This window comes from Cervus elaphus, chromosome 21, assembly GCF_910594005.1.
Source record: "Cervus elaphus chromosome 21, mCerEla1.1, whole genome shotgun sequence".
NCBI classification, from domain to species: domain Eukaryota; kingdom Metazoa; phylum Chordata; class Mammalia; order Artiodactyla; family Cervidae; genus Cervus; species Cervus elaphus.
Window position 1 is genome coordinate 67263140 of NC_057835.1, and position 16308 is coordinate 67279447.

General features: G+C 39.3%; 1 protein-coding gene across 1 annotated transcript in view; it reads left to right on the top strand.

Moving 5' to 3' along the window:
* The window catches only part of NIPAL2 (NIPA like domain containing 2), a 77338-nt gene that overhangs the window by 24364 nt on the left and 36666 nt on the right, over nucleotides 1–16308 (top strand). Inside the window, exon 4 of the mRNA XM_043880119.1 lies at nucleotides 14941–15000. Coding sequence (XP_043736054.1) covers nucleotides 14941–15000 — 60 coding nt within the window. The remainder of the gene's footprint in view (nucleotides 1–14940; nucleotides 15001–16308) is intronic.

Consider the following 16308-nt stretch of genomic DNA (forward strand, 5'->3'; position numbering starts at 1 on the left):
TATGTTAAACTGACATGACATGCAGAGTCCTTGATGCCTGATCCATAGTTTAGCATCTCTTTTACATTAAGAATTAGATATATTACTATCTATAAGAATGTGTAATTTTACAGTAATGTCATAATTAACCTGCTTTCAAAATTTTTTATGACCTGCTAGATACATTTAGACAAGAGAATATGAGATGTTGCTAAAGACTAAAGAAAAAGCAAAAATTACTGCTAAAAAAGAGAGCAAATTCTCTAAGCTGTGTTAAAATCAATAAAATCTTTTGAGTTTCACCCTTTATCTGCTGCTATGGAAACAGCATGTTTCTAAGTTTCTGTGAACTTGGAATCTTCATTGAAATAGAAACAAGTTGATGGTTATTGTCTGGTAGCAACTAGATCAAGCATATTATCCCAAGTGTGATATTTTCCAAAAAATTATATGATATTCTTTTTAAAAACATAATTTCAACTGAAATAATGTATACTCAAAGGGAGTTTTGTTTCCTTTTGAAAGAAGTTTCCCCTTCTTAATCATTTAAAATATCTTATTTCATAATGTACAATAATAGAATGGTTAGCAAAGAATGCTTTTTTTTTTTTTTCCCCCAAAGAATGCTTTTTTGGCTTTCTAGAAATTGTTCAGTGAAAATCACCCTACTCTGAATAGGCACACAATTTATGTAATCATTTGACATTTTTAAAATTCAGATAAAATCAGCAATTTGAAGGTGTCTTATCTTCTATTTACTACTGCATATACTGTGTACAAGGGCATTCTTTATATTTATATTTTCTTCTTCTCAAAATCTGAAAAATAATAGATAAAAAGATATAGTTATATTGTGCTTCCCTGCTGGCATTAATGCTAAAGAACCTGCCTGCCAATGCAGGAGACATAAGAGAGGCAGGTTCGATCCCTGGGTTGGGAAGATCTCCTAGAGGAAGGCATGGCAACACACTCCGGTATCCTTGTCTGGAGAATCCCATGGACATAGGAGCCTGGAGGACTGTGGTCTATAGGGTTGCAAAGAGTTGTACACGACTGAAGTGACACAGCATGCACGCATAGTTATATTGTCACCGTGAGACTTCTACAGGCCCCAATTGTTCTGAAACTGTTGTATTATTTTTCATAGCGACTGTCTGTTTAGAGCTCATCTCTAGTTTTGTTTCTGATTCTGCTTCATGCTCAGTTTCCATGCAATAAACAGAAGTGTCCAGACAGATCAAACAGAGGCCTGGAGGAGGGTTGAGTGCATCACATTGCACTGAAATTCTCCGTTTATCTCGAATCCCCCGGTCCTGGGAAGCTTTTTTCTGGGAACAAGAAAAGAGCCATTCCAACTAGCACAAAGGAAGGGGGATGTGCTGGATTTCTTATAAAGACCCAGAGAACTCACAGAAATGAAGATAAGCCAGGCCTCTTGGAACCCGAAGTGAGAATTCGGAAATTATCAGAGATGAAGGGCCAGCCCTGATAAGCTCCTCACAGCCCTTCGTGAAGCCGCCTGTGAAGCCGCTCATCTTGGCATGACTCACTCGAAGCTCTCATTAATAACGGGAGGTTTTCAGTCTAATCACCTTTCCCTCCGACAGCATCCTCCCAGGTTTGCTGGAGGGGCAGGGCAGTCCACGCACCTGCAGACTTGGAGATGGGCTCTTCTCCATGCTATCCTTCCTTTTTCTTTGTCTACCCCTGGCCTGGATTAATGTTTCAACTTTAGAACATTTTTAGCAACCTCCCTCTCTACCCATTTAAAATGATTCCAAGAAGTAAAACTATAGCCTCAAACACAAATTGTTTCCTGCTTTACAGTCTTTGCACACAGTAATATATGCTCATAAATAATATTCCCACAGCACTCCTGCGTTGAGTTCAGGTCACTGTGCAGTGTTGTGGGTGGGTCAGGAATGCTGGAGATGGAGGATTTTCCACAGAACAACCCCCTACCACTTTTATGATTCCTTATAAAGGTTCTAGAAACTCTAGAAAACGTGAAGCAAAGGGGACAGTATTTTTTAATAAATATGTTATCCTATGGCTGTGTCTACAGCTGAGGCAGAGAAATGTCTACACTTTACTAATTTCATATTCCCTATTATTTCTTGGGAGCTTCAAGAAGGAAATCAAACCTTCCTATGATTTTTTTTTTTTTAAAGGTAATATTTGTTGCAATGTTGCATGAGAGATTACGTGTTCTTTTCTGGCTTTTCTGCTGTCTTTTGTGGCTTTCAAAGTTTGAAAAGAAAAAAAATATAAGAAAGAAAGAAAACTGAAGTCCAAAACAGTTTTTTTTTTTTTTTTAAGTTTTAGCTCTTAAGTCCAAGTGAAGAAACTTTCTTCCATCTTCTTCATTCTCCTTGGGTAGCCTGGTTCCTACCAATACACTGTGTTCCTTTTTCTCCTCTCCGGAAGTAAGGCGATACTGTGTGGGTCATCATCTCACTACGCCCAGGCTGCTAATATGTCATTCCCACTGCTTTGTCTTACATAATCAAAATTCCTCCTCCCTTTGTACACTTCAGTGCAACAGACTTTTTTTTTTAGGACTAGCACGTAAGAAGCACTACGGTAACCACCCTGGATATTTCAGTTTGTACTCCACCCACGTTCTCGCCTTGAACCATCTTCCTTTCTAGTCTTTCTTTCCTTCTCTCTGTGTATCCTGCTGCTCTACACTGACATGCTTACCTGGAGGTGGCATTTCTCAGGCACCAGTTTTACTGATGGTTTCATAGGCATTCTCAGAAACAAAGAATTCTGTAATCAAGCAGGTTTCTGCAATATTGGATTTAAAACAGTACACAGGTTTCCTGAGTAGAGGATTTCTTGAGGCTCTGGGATAGGCCCAGGCATGCTGTCAATTTTTCAGAAGCAAATGCAGTAAGCCAGCTTTCCAAATCTGTTGTCCACAAGATGCCTTTATAAGAAGCATCTCAAGGGACAACAGTTCTGCAGAAAACCCTCTAGAGAGTCCTTACGGCAACGCTCACAGGCAGTCAGAGCGTTCTAGAGACTCAGACAGGATAGATACCTCGCCGGTACCTACAGCAGGGTGGGGAGGTGGATAATGGGAGTAATCCTGATACACAGGCAGATCTGAATGCCCAGGCCTGAGTCCTCTTTTGGAGAAAGAGGCTCAGAGCCCTCATATTCTTGTATCTCCTTATACTTTTACCTTCCTTTCCTCCCTGAAGGGCTTTCTCAGTGAATAATAAGTATAAAAGCTTATTTTGGCTAAAATGCTGATTATATGCTGGCAGGCTTCCCTGGTGGCTCAGACAGACAAGAATCCACCCACAATGCAGGAGACCTGGGTTCAATCCCTGGGTCAGGAGAGAGAAATGGCTACCTCCATCCTTTCGAGAAGGAAATGGCAACCCACTCCATGGAGAATCCCATGGACAGAGGAGTCTGGTGGGCTACAATCCATGGGGCCACAAAGAGTCAGACATGACTGAGTTACTGCCAGTTTCACTTTTTTTCATGGTTAATTCTAGGAGTTTGTTTTTCCATTAATTAAGAAATCTTAAGAGTTGGTGTTTCAATTGCACCTGGAAAGCTCTGTGACCTCAGGCAAGTTGCTTAGATGGGTTTATGCCTCAGTTCCCTCATCTGTAAAATGGGAATAAAAACAGTTCTTCCCTCAGAGGTTGTCATGGGGAAGAACTGAGTAAACACACACACTTAAGAACAGTGTTGGATACATAGTGCAGTGTTTGACACAGTGACAAACCTAGCCATTGTCACTGTGATTTATATTTTTAATTAACTAGAAACACAGTACATTATTCTTTATAAGGGAGTTTACTTCGTGCTTCTGAAGATGGCTGGTTGTTAAATTCTCAAAAATGAGTAAACCACTTCAGGAAATGCCTTTTATTGTCCTTACCATTGTTGTCGTTCATTGTTCAGTCACTAAAGTCGTGTCTGACTCTTTGCAACCCCGTGGACTGAAGCACACCAGGCTTCCCTGTCCTTCGCTATCTCCCAGAGTTTGCTCAAACTCAGGTTCATTGAGTCAGTGATGCCATCCAACCATCTCATCTTCCGTTGCCCCCTACACCTCCTCCCATCAATCTTTCCCAGCATCAGAGTCTTTTCCAATGAGTTGGTTGTTTGCATCAGGTGGCCGAAGCATTGGAGCTTCAGCTTCAGCATCGGTCCTCCAGTAATTAATTAATTCTCAGGGAGAAGAAGGGTGGGCTCCTCACCGCTCATTTGTTCAGCCATTAAGCAGCAATTATCCTATGACTCCTCCACATATTACCCACCAAAATGTGTTGGAAAATACCAGCATTTCCAAATAACCTAGCAAAAACAAATACATATAAAAAACAGACTCAGAATTTTGTCCAAGGGAAAACAGTCTGAAATGTGCGTGCAACTTGCTGTCTTCTTGCTCTGGCTTCAGAGCACTTTTGTTCACTTGCTAATTAACTTCAGAGAGACATTCAGGTCTAACTGCAATTTGAGAAAGTGTTTTTCTGAGAAACTATTTATTACACCAGAAATCCAATAAGGAGAAATAAGTTGGATATTCTGTGCAGTTTGTAATAAAATTTTAAACTGCTGCTAATCTTTCCTGTCCCTCTTCCCCAGGAGGGCTTTTTTTTTTTTTTTTTGCTTCTGTACTAAATTAAACCGGCTTCTTCTCTGCTCCCTTAGCACCCTGCATGGGCCCTCCTCTCATCTATTTGGTGCCTTTTTGTGAATTAGAAAAAAGCAGCCTTTCTCATGATACTTTATTTTGATCTGCAGATTATCTTAATACAATAATTTGACGGGAGCAGGACACTCTCGTGCCATCTGTCAGAAAATTGTCCTGAGAAATACACGAAGCACCAAGATCTGAGATGTGGGTGGTGCCCCCTCAAATGTAGTGTCTTTGTGCAGTGCACAACCTGTTCAACTGCATGTAGAAGCTTTGACCCGTACTTCCCCTTTGGCAACTCTCATCGTGCTCAGAATGACCTGTTTAATGTTCATCTTGGCCGTTCATCTGAGACCAGGAGACTGGGACTCTGTGTCATGTGGCCTGCTGTCTGATTTTTTCAGGAGAGCTTGATACAAGAAATCATACAATACAGCCTCACAGAATTGGTTTGAATTTGAATTTTGATACAGTGAGGATTGAGTGTTCTAGGATGTCCTGTTCCAGGATATTGAAAGAGAAGTGTTCTGTTCTGTTCTAGGGTGTTATTTGTGTGCTTTCTCACTTCAGCTGTGTCCGACTCTTTGCGATCCCATAAACTGTAGCCTTCCAGGTTCCTCTGTCCATGGGATTCTCCAGGCAAGAATACTGGAGCGGGTTGCCGTTTCCTTCTCCAAGGTGTTATTTAAAAGATTTCAATTCCTGATGAAGTGCAGTGGTTAAACATTTTTTGCAAAGAACTTGTGAATACTCACTTCTGTACATACTTACAGGTTTATAAGCCTGTCCTTTGGGGGGTTGAGTTAGATTATTTGTGCATCTATTAATACAAAGTGTGCCCTTACATTTCATGTTTTCCTTTTCCTATTTATCCCCTGATGGTGATCTATGCTATGCATAAGCAATAAGAGATGAGTGAAAATAATAAAGTTGTCAATAATCTGAAGAGTTGAAGCCACAAAAAATGAAGGAGGTTCATGGTAGACTTCTCTCAGTATAAAATTGACTTGTCTAGGGGTAGCTAGGGAGTGGAATATGAAGGGATGTTGTTGTGGGGGCAGGAAGGGTGGGAGAAATAAAAACATGATGGACATTTTTCCGCTCTATACCTCTGAGTGTATTGATTGAAAGTAGTTAAGTTCAGAGAATAGATCACCTTTTTCAAGTTAAATTCAGGCAACAACAGTTTAGAAATAGTTAAAGGTAGGAAACTAATGCTGAATGAGCATCCACCATGCCAGGTACTGTATGAGACATACAACCTTATTATTTTACTTAATTACTGCCCAGATGAATAGAAGTGAGTAATAAGTAGATTAAACTCATGATGAATTATATGAGATCAAACACTTGGAATTTTATATGGAATGATAAAATTAATAGTAGTGAGTTCTCCTTGGCCCTGGGATAATTTCCTAGGAGAAGTAGTCACCCTGTGACAAGGCTAATTTGAATTAAGGCTGGAGATCTGAACTGCTCTGGGAAAATGAGGAGAGAATGAAGCAGATGACTGGTAAGTCTTTCCCATCACGCATTTTCCCTAACATGCTGGCTTTTGTTCAAATTGAAATTCATGATGTGGAAATATATGTTGTTTCATGTGTTTCTGTGTGCCGTTATGAAGCTGTAAGCTGCAATGTGTCTGTATTCCATTAAACAATGGTCATAGCGCAGCCAGAAAACCCTGGTGAGGCCTTTTGGAATTCCAGAGAAGTCATCTCAAGCAGTAACTTTGGTCTCCAAGATTTTTATTAGAAACAAATGAAGGAAAACACAAACAGGCCCATGAGCGAGTGACCTGTAGCGCCCACAAACCTCGATGCGGTGGATTCTCTGTCCTTTAATGCCCTGTGCTTGGGGCCAGCCCGAATGAGGTTGTCAGGGCTCTAGACCTCATGGGCTGCCTGTGATAGGGGCACTTTACATTGAAAATATGTGGAAAATATCCCTTTTCTCGGTGGCTTGCTGGGTTGTCTGCCCTAGCACATTGTCCCAAAAACCTGCCTAAGTAAAATGTGTGGAATAAATCCCTGAAGTCCTCATTTTATGTCTGCTCATGCACTCTCAGCTGAAAGCATTCCCAAAACCCAAGAACCTTTATTTGAAACATCTTTTCCACCCATCCTTATTTTTGAGAACACCACAGAGTATTTCTAAAGAAATTGCTGCTGATGATATGTTGCCCTATTACATGTATAATACAGAGTTAATCCTGTCAGTGATAGTATTTTTACATTTGTGGAGTCCTTTCAATTTAATCACTAGTGTATATCAAGAAAAATGTAGAAAAGATGTTTGTTCTTAATCCAGGTAACTTTCCTCTTTTGAAACTATGCATGTTACCTATAATTTCATTATCTTCAAGAAATGACAATGGCAATTTTTTCTTTTTAAAAAAATTGAGGTGTAGTTAATTTACAATATTGTGTCTGTTTCATGTACACAGCAAAGTGATTTAGTTATATATGTGTGCGTGTTTTTCAGACTCTTTTCCATGATAGTGTTATAAAATAGTGAGTGTGTCTCCCTGTGCTATCCAGTAGGTCCTTGTTGTTTACCTATTTTATATTTGTATCTAGAGTGTAACCATGAGTTTGTTTTCTACATCTGTGAGTTTCTTTCTGTGTTGCGAATAAATTCATTTGTATCATTTTCTTAGATTCCATAAATAAGTGATAACACAATATTTGTCTTTCTCTGTCTGCCTTACTTCACTTAATATGAAAATCTCTAGGTCCGTCGATGTTGCTGCAAATGGCATTATGTCATCCTTTTCATGGCTGAGTAATATTCCATTGTATATATGTGCCACACCTTCTTTATCCACTCAGCTGTCGGCTCATCTGTCAGTGGACATTTAAGTTGCTTGCATGTCTTGACTCGTGTAAATAGTGCTGCTATGAATATGGGGGTGCATGTATCTCTTTGAATTGTAGTTTTGTCTGGATGTATGCTCAGGAGTGGAATTCCAGATTGTACGGTAACTCTATTTTTAGTTTTTTAGGCAACTTCCATACTGTTCTCCATAGTGGCTGTACCAATTTACCTTCCCACCAGTGGTGTAGGAAGGTTCCTTTTTCTCCACACCCTCTAGCAATTTTTTTACTAGCATGAATTATTGGATACTTTCGTTCCTGCTGATGTAGGCAGTGGGACAACTCTTTTCTCTGTCAAGAAACATTTTTCAGAGTGTCACATCCTCAGATTTTCGAATCCTAATTCCTTGGAATTCATTGTAATTGACATACTTTTCTCCTCCAATTCTACAACTAAGGAGGAATGATCCTTTTGGAGAAGTCAGCACCTCAAAACGGTTAGAGTTGCTTGAGCCTGTGAGTGCACTCAACATGCCCACGTATTTGAAGTTTGATTGTGACTGACATGAAAGTGCTTTTGTGGTTTGCTTTTTAGCAGTACAATAAAGTTGCCATTTTAAGTGGTCAGAAACCACAACCCAGATATTTACATGTGAGGAACTGTTTGTAGCATTATTGTATAAATATGTTCTTTTCATGTCATGGGATCTTTTTTTTATAAAAGAGTGTTTTCTTTAGTACTTTGTGTTCTGCTTTCCTGTATTATAAACATATACCCTGGTTTCTCTTCAGATTATAGAGGTTAAACAATAAATTGAATATCTAGGCAGGAGAGCTGATGGAATTTTCATTTGCGGACTAGATCAGAGTTTATAGACGGGTGGCCTGTAGACCAAATCTGGCCTCTGCTGTGTTTGTTTTGCTCAAAGAATGCTTTTTAAGAATACAAATTAATTTCCCATGTTTAAAAATTGGACAGTGATGCACAAAAACTGGATTTTTGTCTTAAAAGAATCAGATCTGGTGACACTGGACTTGAGGTTGGCTAGGACTGAATTCTGGCTACTGCCTTTCACTGATCTTGTGTACACCAGGTCACCACAGGCCCACAGCCCCTGATCAACGTAACCCACCACCCTCATTGTTCCTTCTTCTTTAGAGGATTACCCAACGGGCCCCTGTAGGCATTTGGGTTTGTGACCCTGGAACCAAAGGTTTTTCCTTTCCAGCTGAATCAGATAAGATAATCACATTTAAATAAAGTGTAATTGATTTTTTAAAACTTTGGGTTAGATCTATCTTTATAGCAGTGGTCATAAAAGGGTAAAAAAGTGGAGAGAAGTAAATAAATGTGAATGAAAAAATAGCCATACCATAACACATTTGAATAGTTACTGAAGCCTCTTTTGTGTTCTTAAACCCTTAATAAAAAAAAAAAAAATTATTGTTTGTGTTGGAGGAGAGAATTTAAGTAAAATGTGTACATATATCATCATGCTGCAAATTGAAACATGTCTACACTTGGGACTGACAGCTCCTCACGCCTGTACCTGGTGCAGCTGAAGCCACGGGAATCTTGGCTTGGCCTCTGTCTGTTTTCATCTGGAAATCCAAATCAGAATGTCCATGTATCTCACCCTTGTACAGGGCCATGACAGGAAATCGTTTCCATTCTGCCTGCAAGCCAGGTGACGCTTCCTCACCAAAAAGAGTATAGATGACTTCCCAATAGGAGTCAGTCCGTTATAACTGTTGTTGATTCTCCTGACCATGAAGTATTATGATCAAGGCTGTGTGAATACTTTAATAAACGGCACCTTGGGAGCACTCTTTTGCACCAAATCCAAGAAGACACTTTTTTGTACTTTTCTTTTACATAGTATTCCTGCTGTATTTTTTCCCATGATTCCTACATAACCACTGTTTAATTTGGGTGTGTTATCTTTCATAGGCTACCTTTTTTTTTTTTTTTTTTAATGCATTTAATCATTGTGGTCCTCAGTGCCTCTGGAGTCACTGTGCTCACCATGCAATGAATTTGCTCCTGTGCTCAGGAGCACTCTGTGTAGGCCTGTGTCTGGGAGCACTCTCTGTGTAGAAGCATGACCTGTGAAAGCCAGGATGGAAAAGGATTTATGAACCTCTACTCAACCATGCCTTTAGTCAAAAATGCACATAAAACTGTGAGTGCTCAACCTAGGGCTCTGTAGTAACTTTAGTTTAATCATACTTAGTAAAAATCTGTTCATTTACCAGTATTATCTGTTTCAATGCTTTTTAAACTATTGATCTTAAGATGCTCTATTTTAAAATATTAATTTTTACTATAGAAATAAAAGTGTAATAGTTGTCCCCCCCTTGTACATGTTTAGAAGGCAAGGTTGTTGTTATAGCAACGGCTAGACAGGGCTGAGTTTGACAGATCTCTGACTGCAGATGTATATGGGAACAGTTCAGTTTGCTTATTTTTTTCTCATTTAAAAAATTTACTACTGTTCTTGACAACCTGAAGGGGTGGGATAGGAGTGGGCAGGGTGGCTCAAGAGGGAGGGTGTGTATATATAATTATGACTGATTCTTCTTGTATGGCAGAAACCAACACAACATTGTAAAGCAGTCATCCTCCAATTAAAAATAAATAAAATTAAAATTTACTGCTGTTCTTAGAAATCATGTTATCAGCTGTTGCTCAGAAACTGTCTTTTTGCTCAACACAGAGCTCATTTTAATCATGATTTGCAAGATAAATTAGTTATAAGTAGATGTATCTTAATAGAATGTTCTTTTTCATTACTTTCTTAGCTAGATAAATTTTTTAAAGTCTCATTCCCTATCTTAGCTAAAATTTTGTAGCAAATTACATGTTTTCTCAAAACTTGGAAAATGAATCAGGCACATAAATTCTTTCAGAAAGTAAAAGTAGCATATTTGTGTTTCATAAGACTCTGATAACTATTTTATGGCAATTGATATAATTTAATGTATATAGTATATTTCAAGTTTATTTTTACCAATCATGTCCTTTTTGCTTTTAGCAATGAAATTGTCTACTACATAGCATCCTTCTGTCTTCCTTCGAAAGTGACATTATTTCTGAAATTGTGGCTTAGCAATGAGAAGGAAAATGATGCCTTTCTTGCTCTAAGGAAGGAAATGAAGTATAGTATGCTAGAAAGCGCTCTGAAGTGGGACAAGGAAATATGGGTGCTGGTTCCAGCTGTGCTGTAATATAAATGTTTGTTAAATGAACAGATCAATAAATATGAGACCTTTGAACCTCAGTTTCCCAACTGTAAAGGTTAGAACCTAGGTTAGAGTAAATTATTATTAGTAGTAAATTATTATAGAGTAAGTTACTCTAGGTTAGAGTAACTGTAAAGGTTAGACTAGATTATCTCTGTGTCTCCTACTAGCTCTAAAATCTCCTTATTCCACGTAAGCAGTGTCTCCCTTCTTGCTGGAAACCTTCACTGTGAAATAGACATCTCAAGGATTGTTATAATGGAATGCATTTAGTATGTGTTAGTGTAATGATATTTTACCTATTTTTTTATTGTTACCTATTGTTAATCCATCTCCCTCTGCTTGCAGGGGCTTTCCTGGTAGGTTAGTTGGTAAAGAATCCACCTGCAATGCAGAAGACCCTGGTTTGATTCCTGGGTCGGGAAGATCCCCTGGAGAAGGGCTGCTTGGAAACATTCCTTACATAATTACACAGGAAGTCTGTAATGGGAGTTGGGAGTGAGATCTTGATTTTTTTTAATACCTTTTCTAAGGCTCTAACATGTGAAATTAGTTTCCCTGAATTATTTTGGTCCAAATCTGAAATAGAAATTTTTCATACATTTTTATGCTAGTCCCAAACTCAGTTCTTAATGCAATGAGCTATGTATCTATACACTAATTTATCTGTAGAAAATATTGCTTTAATGTTCTAAAGCCACTGTTGTTGTTGTTCGGTTGCTAAGTTGTGTCCAACTCTTTGTGACCCCATAGACTGCAGCACACCAGGCTTCCCTGTCCTTCACCATCTCCCGGAGTTTGCTCAAACTCATGTCCATTGAGTCAGTGATGCCATCCAACCATTTCATCCTGTTACCCCCTTCTCCTCCTGCCCTCAATCTTTCCCAGTATCAGGGTCTTTTCCAGTGACTTGGCTCTTTGCATCATGTGGCCAAAGTGGTGGAGCTTCAGCGTCAGGTGTTCCAATGAATATTCAGGGCTAATTTCCTTTAGGATTGACTGGTTTGATCTCTTTGCTGTCCAAGGATCTCTCAAGAGTCTTCTCCAGCACCACAGATCGAAAGCATCGATTCTTCAGCACTCAGCCTTCTTTATAGTCCAACTCTTACATCTGTACATGACTACTGGAAAAACCATAGCTTTGACTATACAGACCTTTGTCGCAAAGTGATGTCTCTGCTTTTTAATATGCTGTCTAGGTTGGTCATAACTTTTTTTCCGAGGAGCAGCCGTGCCACACAATCAAACTCACACTTGGTGGACATTTCCCATGCTCTGTTTATTTTGTGTGAAACCTCTGTTTCTGTAAATAACCTGCCCGGGAAAGATCTGCAAGGACATGTCTCACTTGAATGAGAGAGGCTAGGTTGAGAAAAGATGGAGGAAGCATATGGAGATCCCAGCTTATCTTGAATGAAGCTTTCTGGTGTGGGTTTGTGCTTTTGTTTTAAATCAGTTGCCAGAATACCAGATATGCGTGTGTGTGTGTGTTAGTCAGTCAGTCATATCCAACTCTTTGTGATCCCATGGACTGTAGCCTGCCAGGCTCCTTTGCCCATAAAATTCTCTAGGCAAGAATACTGGAGTGGGTAGCCATTCACTTCTCCAGAGGATCATCCTGACCCAAGGATTGAACCCAGGTCTCCTGCATTGCAAGCAGATTCTTTACCATCTGAGCCACCAGGGTAACTGCAACATCAGACAGAGTTACTTTCACGTGTAACTGATTTGGTGGATTATAATTCAGACTCATTAAAATTATACCTATGAAGAATTTTTAATGATATGGCAAATTGTTTTTAATACAGTAACTGAGAAAAGAAATTTTGCATTGTGATTTGATTTCAACAAAGGGAAGTAAACACACAAGTTTATTAACTATGGTTTTTTCCTAGGTGATAATATTATTTTATGGTATTTTTTTCTTTCTGTGTTTTTGCTTTAAAAAACAAAAAATTCAGCTAATGGTTTTTTAAAAATTTTAAATGCAAGTTATGTTGTGAGGTTTTGTTTTTTGTGTTTGTATTATTGCAAATTTGGATGTTCCCATTTTCTCATGATTCCAGAGGAGGAACAACTCAGATTCAATTTACCCCACACATCTTAGTAGGTCATGGTTCAGTTGTAAGGTTGAGGATTCATTAGCATCAGTAATGGGAAAGAGGGTTCTAAACATCACAAGGGTCAACAAATGCAGGAGATCCCAGCAACCCTTTTATTTATGTGCTGGGTACTAACTCCTTGGGCTTCCCTGGTGGCTCAGATGGTTAAGAATCCGTCTTTAATTCAGGAGCCCTGGGTTCGATCCCTGGGTCAGGAAGATTCCCTGGAGAAGGGAATGGCTATCCACTCCAGTATTCGTGCCTGGAGAATTCCATGGCTAGAGGAGCCTGGTGGGCTACAGCCCATGGGGTCCCAATGAGTTGGACATGACTGAGCAACTAACACACACACACTAACTACATACAAGAGATCTTGAAAAAAATAAGACATATCTCAGGACTTCCCTGGAGCTCCAGTAGTTAAGAATCTGCCTTCCAATGCAGGGGTTGTGAGTTCAATCCCTGGTCAGGGAACTAAGATCGCACACAATGCAAGGCAACTAAACCCACATGCCACAACTAAGGCCCCACACAGCCAAATAAATAGTGTTTTAAAAAGACATATCTTAGAGTAAAAGAGCCAAAATATCTTTTGCAGGAAACAGGCAAAAAAAAAAGTCTTATGTAATGAGAAACCTGTATGAGGGGAAATGACACACATGGGTGGAGTGGTCAACTCAGTCTGGGAGAGTCCAGAGGTGTTGCTTGAGCCCAGAGTTGGGTTAAAAATGGAGGCAGAGATGCACAGGGAACCACTTGTAGAAAAGTCCTGTAGCATGAAACTCAGTGGTGGTTCTGGGAATTATGATTAATTTAGTAAGAGTGGACACAGAATATAGAAGAGATCAAGAGCAAACATAGCAAGGAAACTGTCAGGAGTAAAATCGTGCCTGTCTTTGAACATCATACTTAGTAGTTTGGCCTTTGTCCTTTGTGACAGGAAGCCATTAAGAGGTTTTAAGCTGTGGATTTACATTTGATTTGCCTTTTAGAAGGATGAAACTGGAGCCCATTATACAGAGTGAAGTAAGCCAGAAAGATAAAGAACATTACAGCATACTAACACATATATATGGAATTTAGAAAGATGGTAACGATAACCCTATATGCAAAACAGAAAAAGAGACACAGAAATACAGAACAGACTTTTGAACTCTGTGGGAGAAGGTGAGGGTGGGATGTTTCGAAACAACAGCATGTATACTATCTATGGTGAAACAGATCACCAGCCCAGGTGGGATGCATGAGACAAGTGCTCGGGCCTGGTGCACTGGGAAGACCCAGAGGAATCGGGTGGAGAGGGAGGTGGGAGGGGGGACCGGGATGGGGAATACGTGTAAATCCATGGCTGATTCATATCAATGTATGACAAAACCCACTGAAATGTTGTGAAGTAATTAGCCTCCAACTAAAAAAAAAAAAAAAAAAAAAGATGCCTCTAGTGCTGTGGGGAAGGGGTAGTGAAATGGGAGGCTCCAGAGGGGAGCTGTTACCACCGTGAGGTGAAGCTGGCCGGAGTTGTGACAGAGGGAATGAAGATGCAGGGGTGGGCTTGAGAGACAGTGAAATCCCACCGTAGATCCTGACCCAGTAGGCTGTTGGATGTGTCGTGTGAAGGAGAGGGGAGACCAGGAGGAGCCCTCGGGTCCTGGTATTGTTGGAAGACGGGATTATGGGAGGAGATGAGGGGAAGTATGTGTCAGTTTGAGATATAAAGTTAACGGTTTTTTTCTTTTTTTTTTGTCCATTTTTCCTTCCCTTCTGTCTCTTTCTGCCTTTCCATCCTTCCCTTCTGTTTCTACCTTCCTCCTTCCTTCCTTACTCCCTCCCTACCTCTTTCTTTCTTTCTTTTCTTTTCACTCAGGCATTTAGTCATTCAGTCAGCCTTTATTAAGCCCTCACTGTAGGCCATGCACTCTCCCAGTCACTGCTGTAGGTTCATTATAAAGCAGGCCCATTTCCGTGAACCCTCAGCCATGAGGGGGAAGAGGCCGTTTCCACGGCCACAGTCACCGGGTGTCTCTGACCAGGACACAGCTAGTCAGACCTGAGACTACTTAACTCCTTTCAAATGGTGTTGCATAATACGTGTTTTTCTATTTGGAAACACCTCTAATGGCCATTTTCTTTCTAGGTAGTGCTATTATTTCTGTTATGTTTCTGAGAGAAAATTTGAGAGCCTCGGATTTACTAGGTAAGTAATTATTTAATTCAGGTAATTAAAGCTCTGTTTGATGAGGAAATAACTAATCCTATCCATTAAGAATATGTGCTTTAAAAGCAAGGAACAAATTACTGAAATGGATATAGTGTCATCTAGAGGCGAACATTATCCTGCCTCGGAGTTGCCATCTGCTCTTTGACATGAAATATGTGCATCTTCATTGTGGCCGCTGCCCAAGCTATTGACCACAGCAGATCATTATTGTACAGTATTATTACTATTGTGAATGTTATGAAAATTTTATGAACGTAATAAAATCCAAGAAAACATCTGTGTTACCTAATAGAGTATTCCACTTCAAAGGACATATTTGATAGATTGTTCCATGGAGGGACTACATGAAAATGAAAACCACATCCAAAAATTAGATGTACCAATTAACTACCTAATTTTTTGTTAGCCTTTTCCAAAAGTAACATAGAATATTGATCTTCAAAATTTTATTTAGGGGTAATTCCCTGGCAATCCAGTGGTGAGGACTCCACGTACACACTGCTGAGGATTCGGGTTCAATCCCCGGTCAGGAAACTTAAGATCTCACAAGCTGTGCAGTATAGCCAAAAAAAAAAATTTTTTTTTAATTTATAAATACAGCTATTAATGAAAAATCACAGTAGCCTTACTGGCTGTAAAAAATGTTTCTGCTATCTTCTACCTCTTGTTGGAAATATCACTGGTGAGAAGAATTATAAAAATTCATATTTTCTCCCTTGACAAAATCCTGTCTGAATTACTGCCGACATATGATAATGAGTATGAGACTTTAGGCACTTTAAATAAAGCCATGTCTACTCAGTTCCAAGGAGATCATATTAAAAAAAAACTGTTTGAGTTTAAATGTGACACCAGCGTTGGTATGTTGAACATTTGTTTCCCTGATCATGTTTCCCTTGAGCCTAGTGTCTTGAAGGAGTTTTCACTTTTTCTTTTTCCTCCTTGATTTGATTCTGCTGGTAGAGTTTTTTAGTCAACACTGTCAAATTTTCATGGTTAAAATGTTTTTCCAAATGCATTCATATGTGAATTGTGGCTTTTCAAATACATTATTTTTCTATACTCTTTTTTTGTACTATGGTTATGGCCTCATTTGGGGACGTTGTATGGAATCAGAAATAAGAATGAGCAATGCCTGAGTTTTATAGATTAAAGCAATTAGGTCCTACATTATGTTTCTCATTTATCAAAAGTCTGATGGAAACTTTAAGTCCTTTAATCTTACGTATGTCATCTTTTGTAATTAATGACTGATTAATGTTTAAATAAATGTAAGGTATTTAA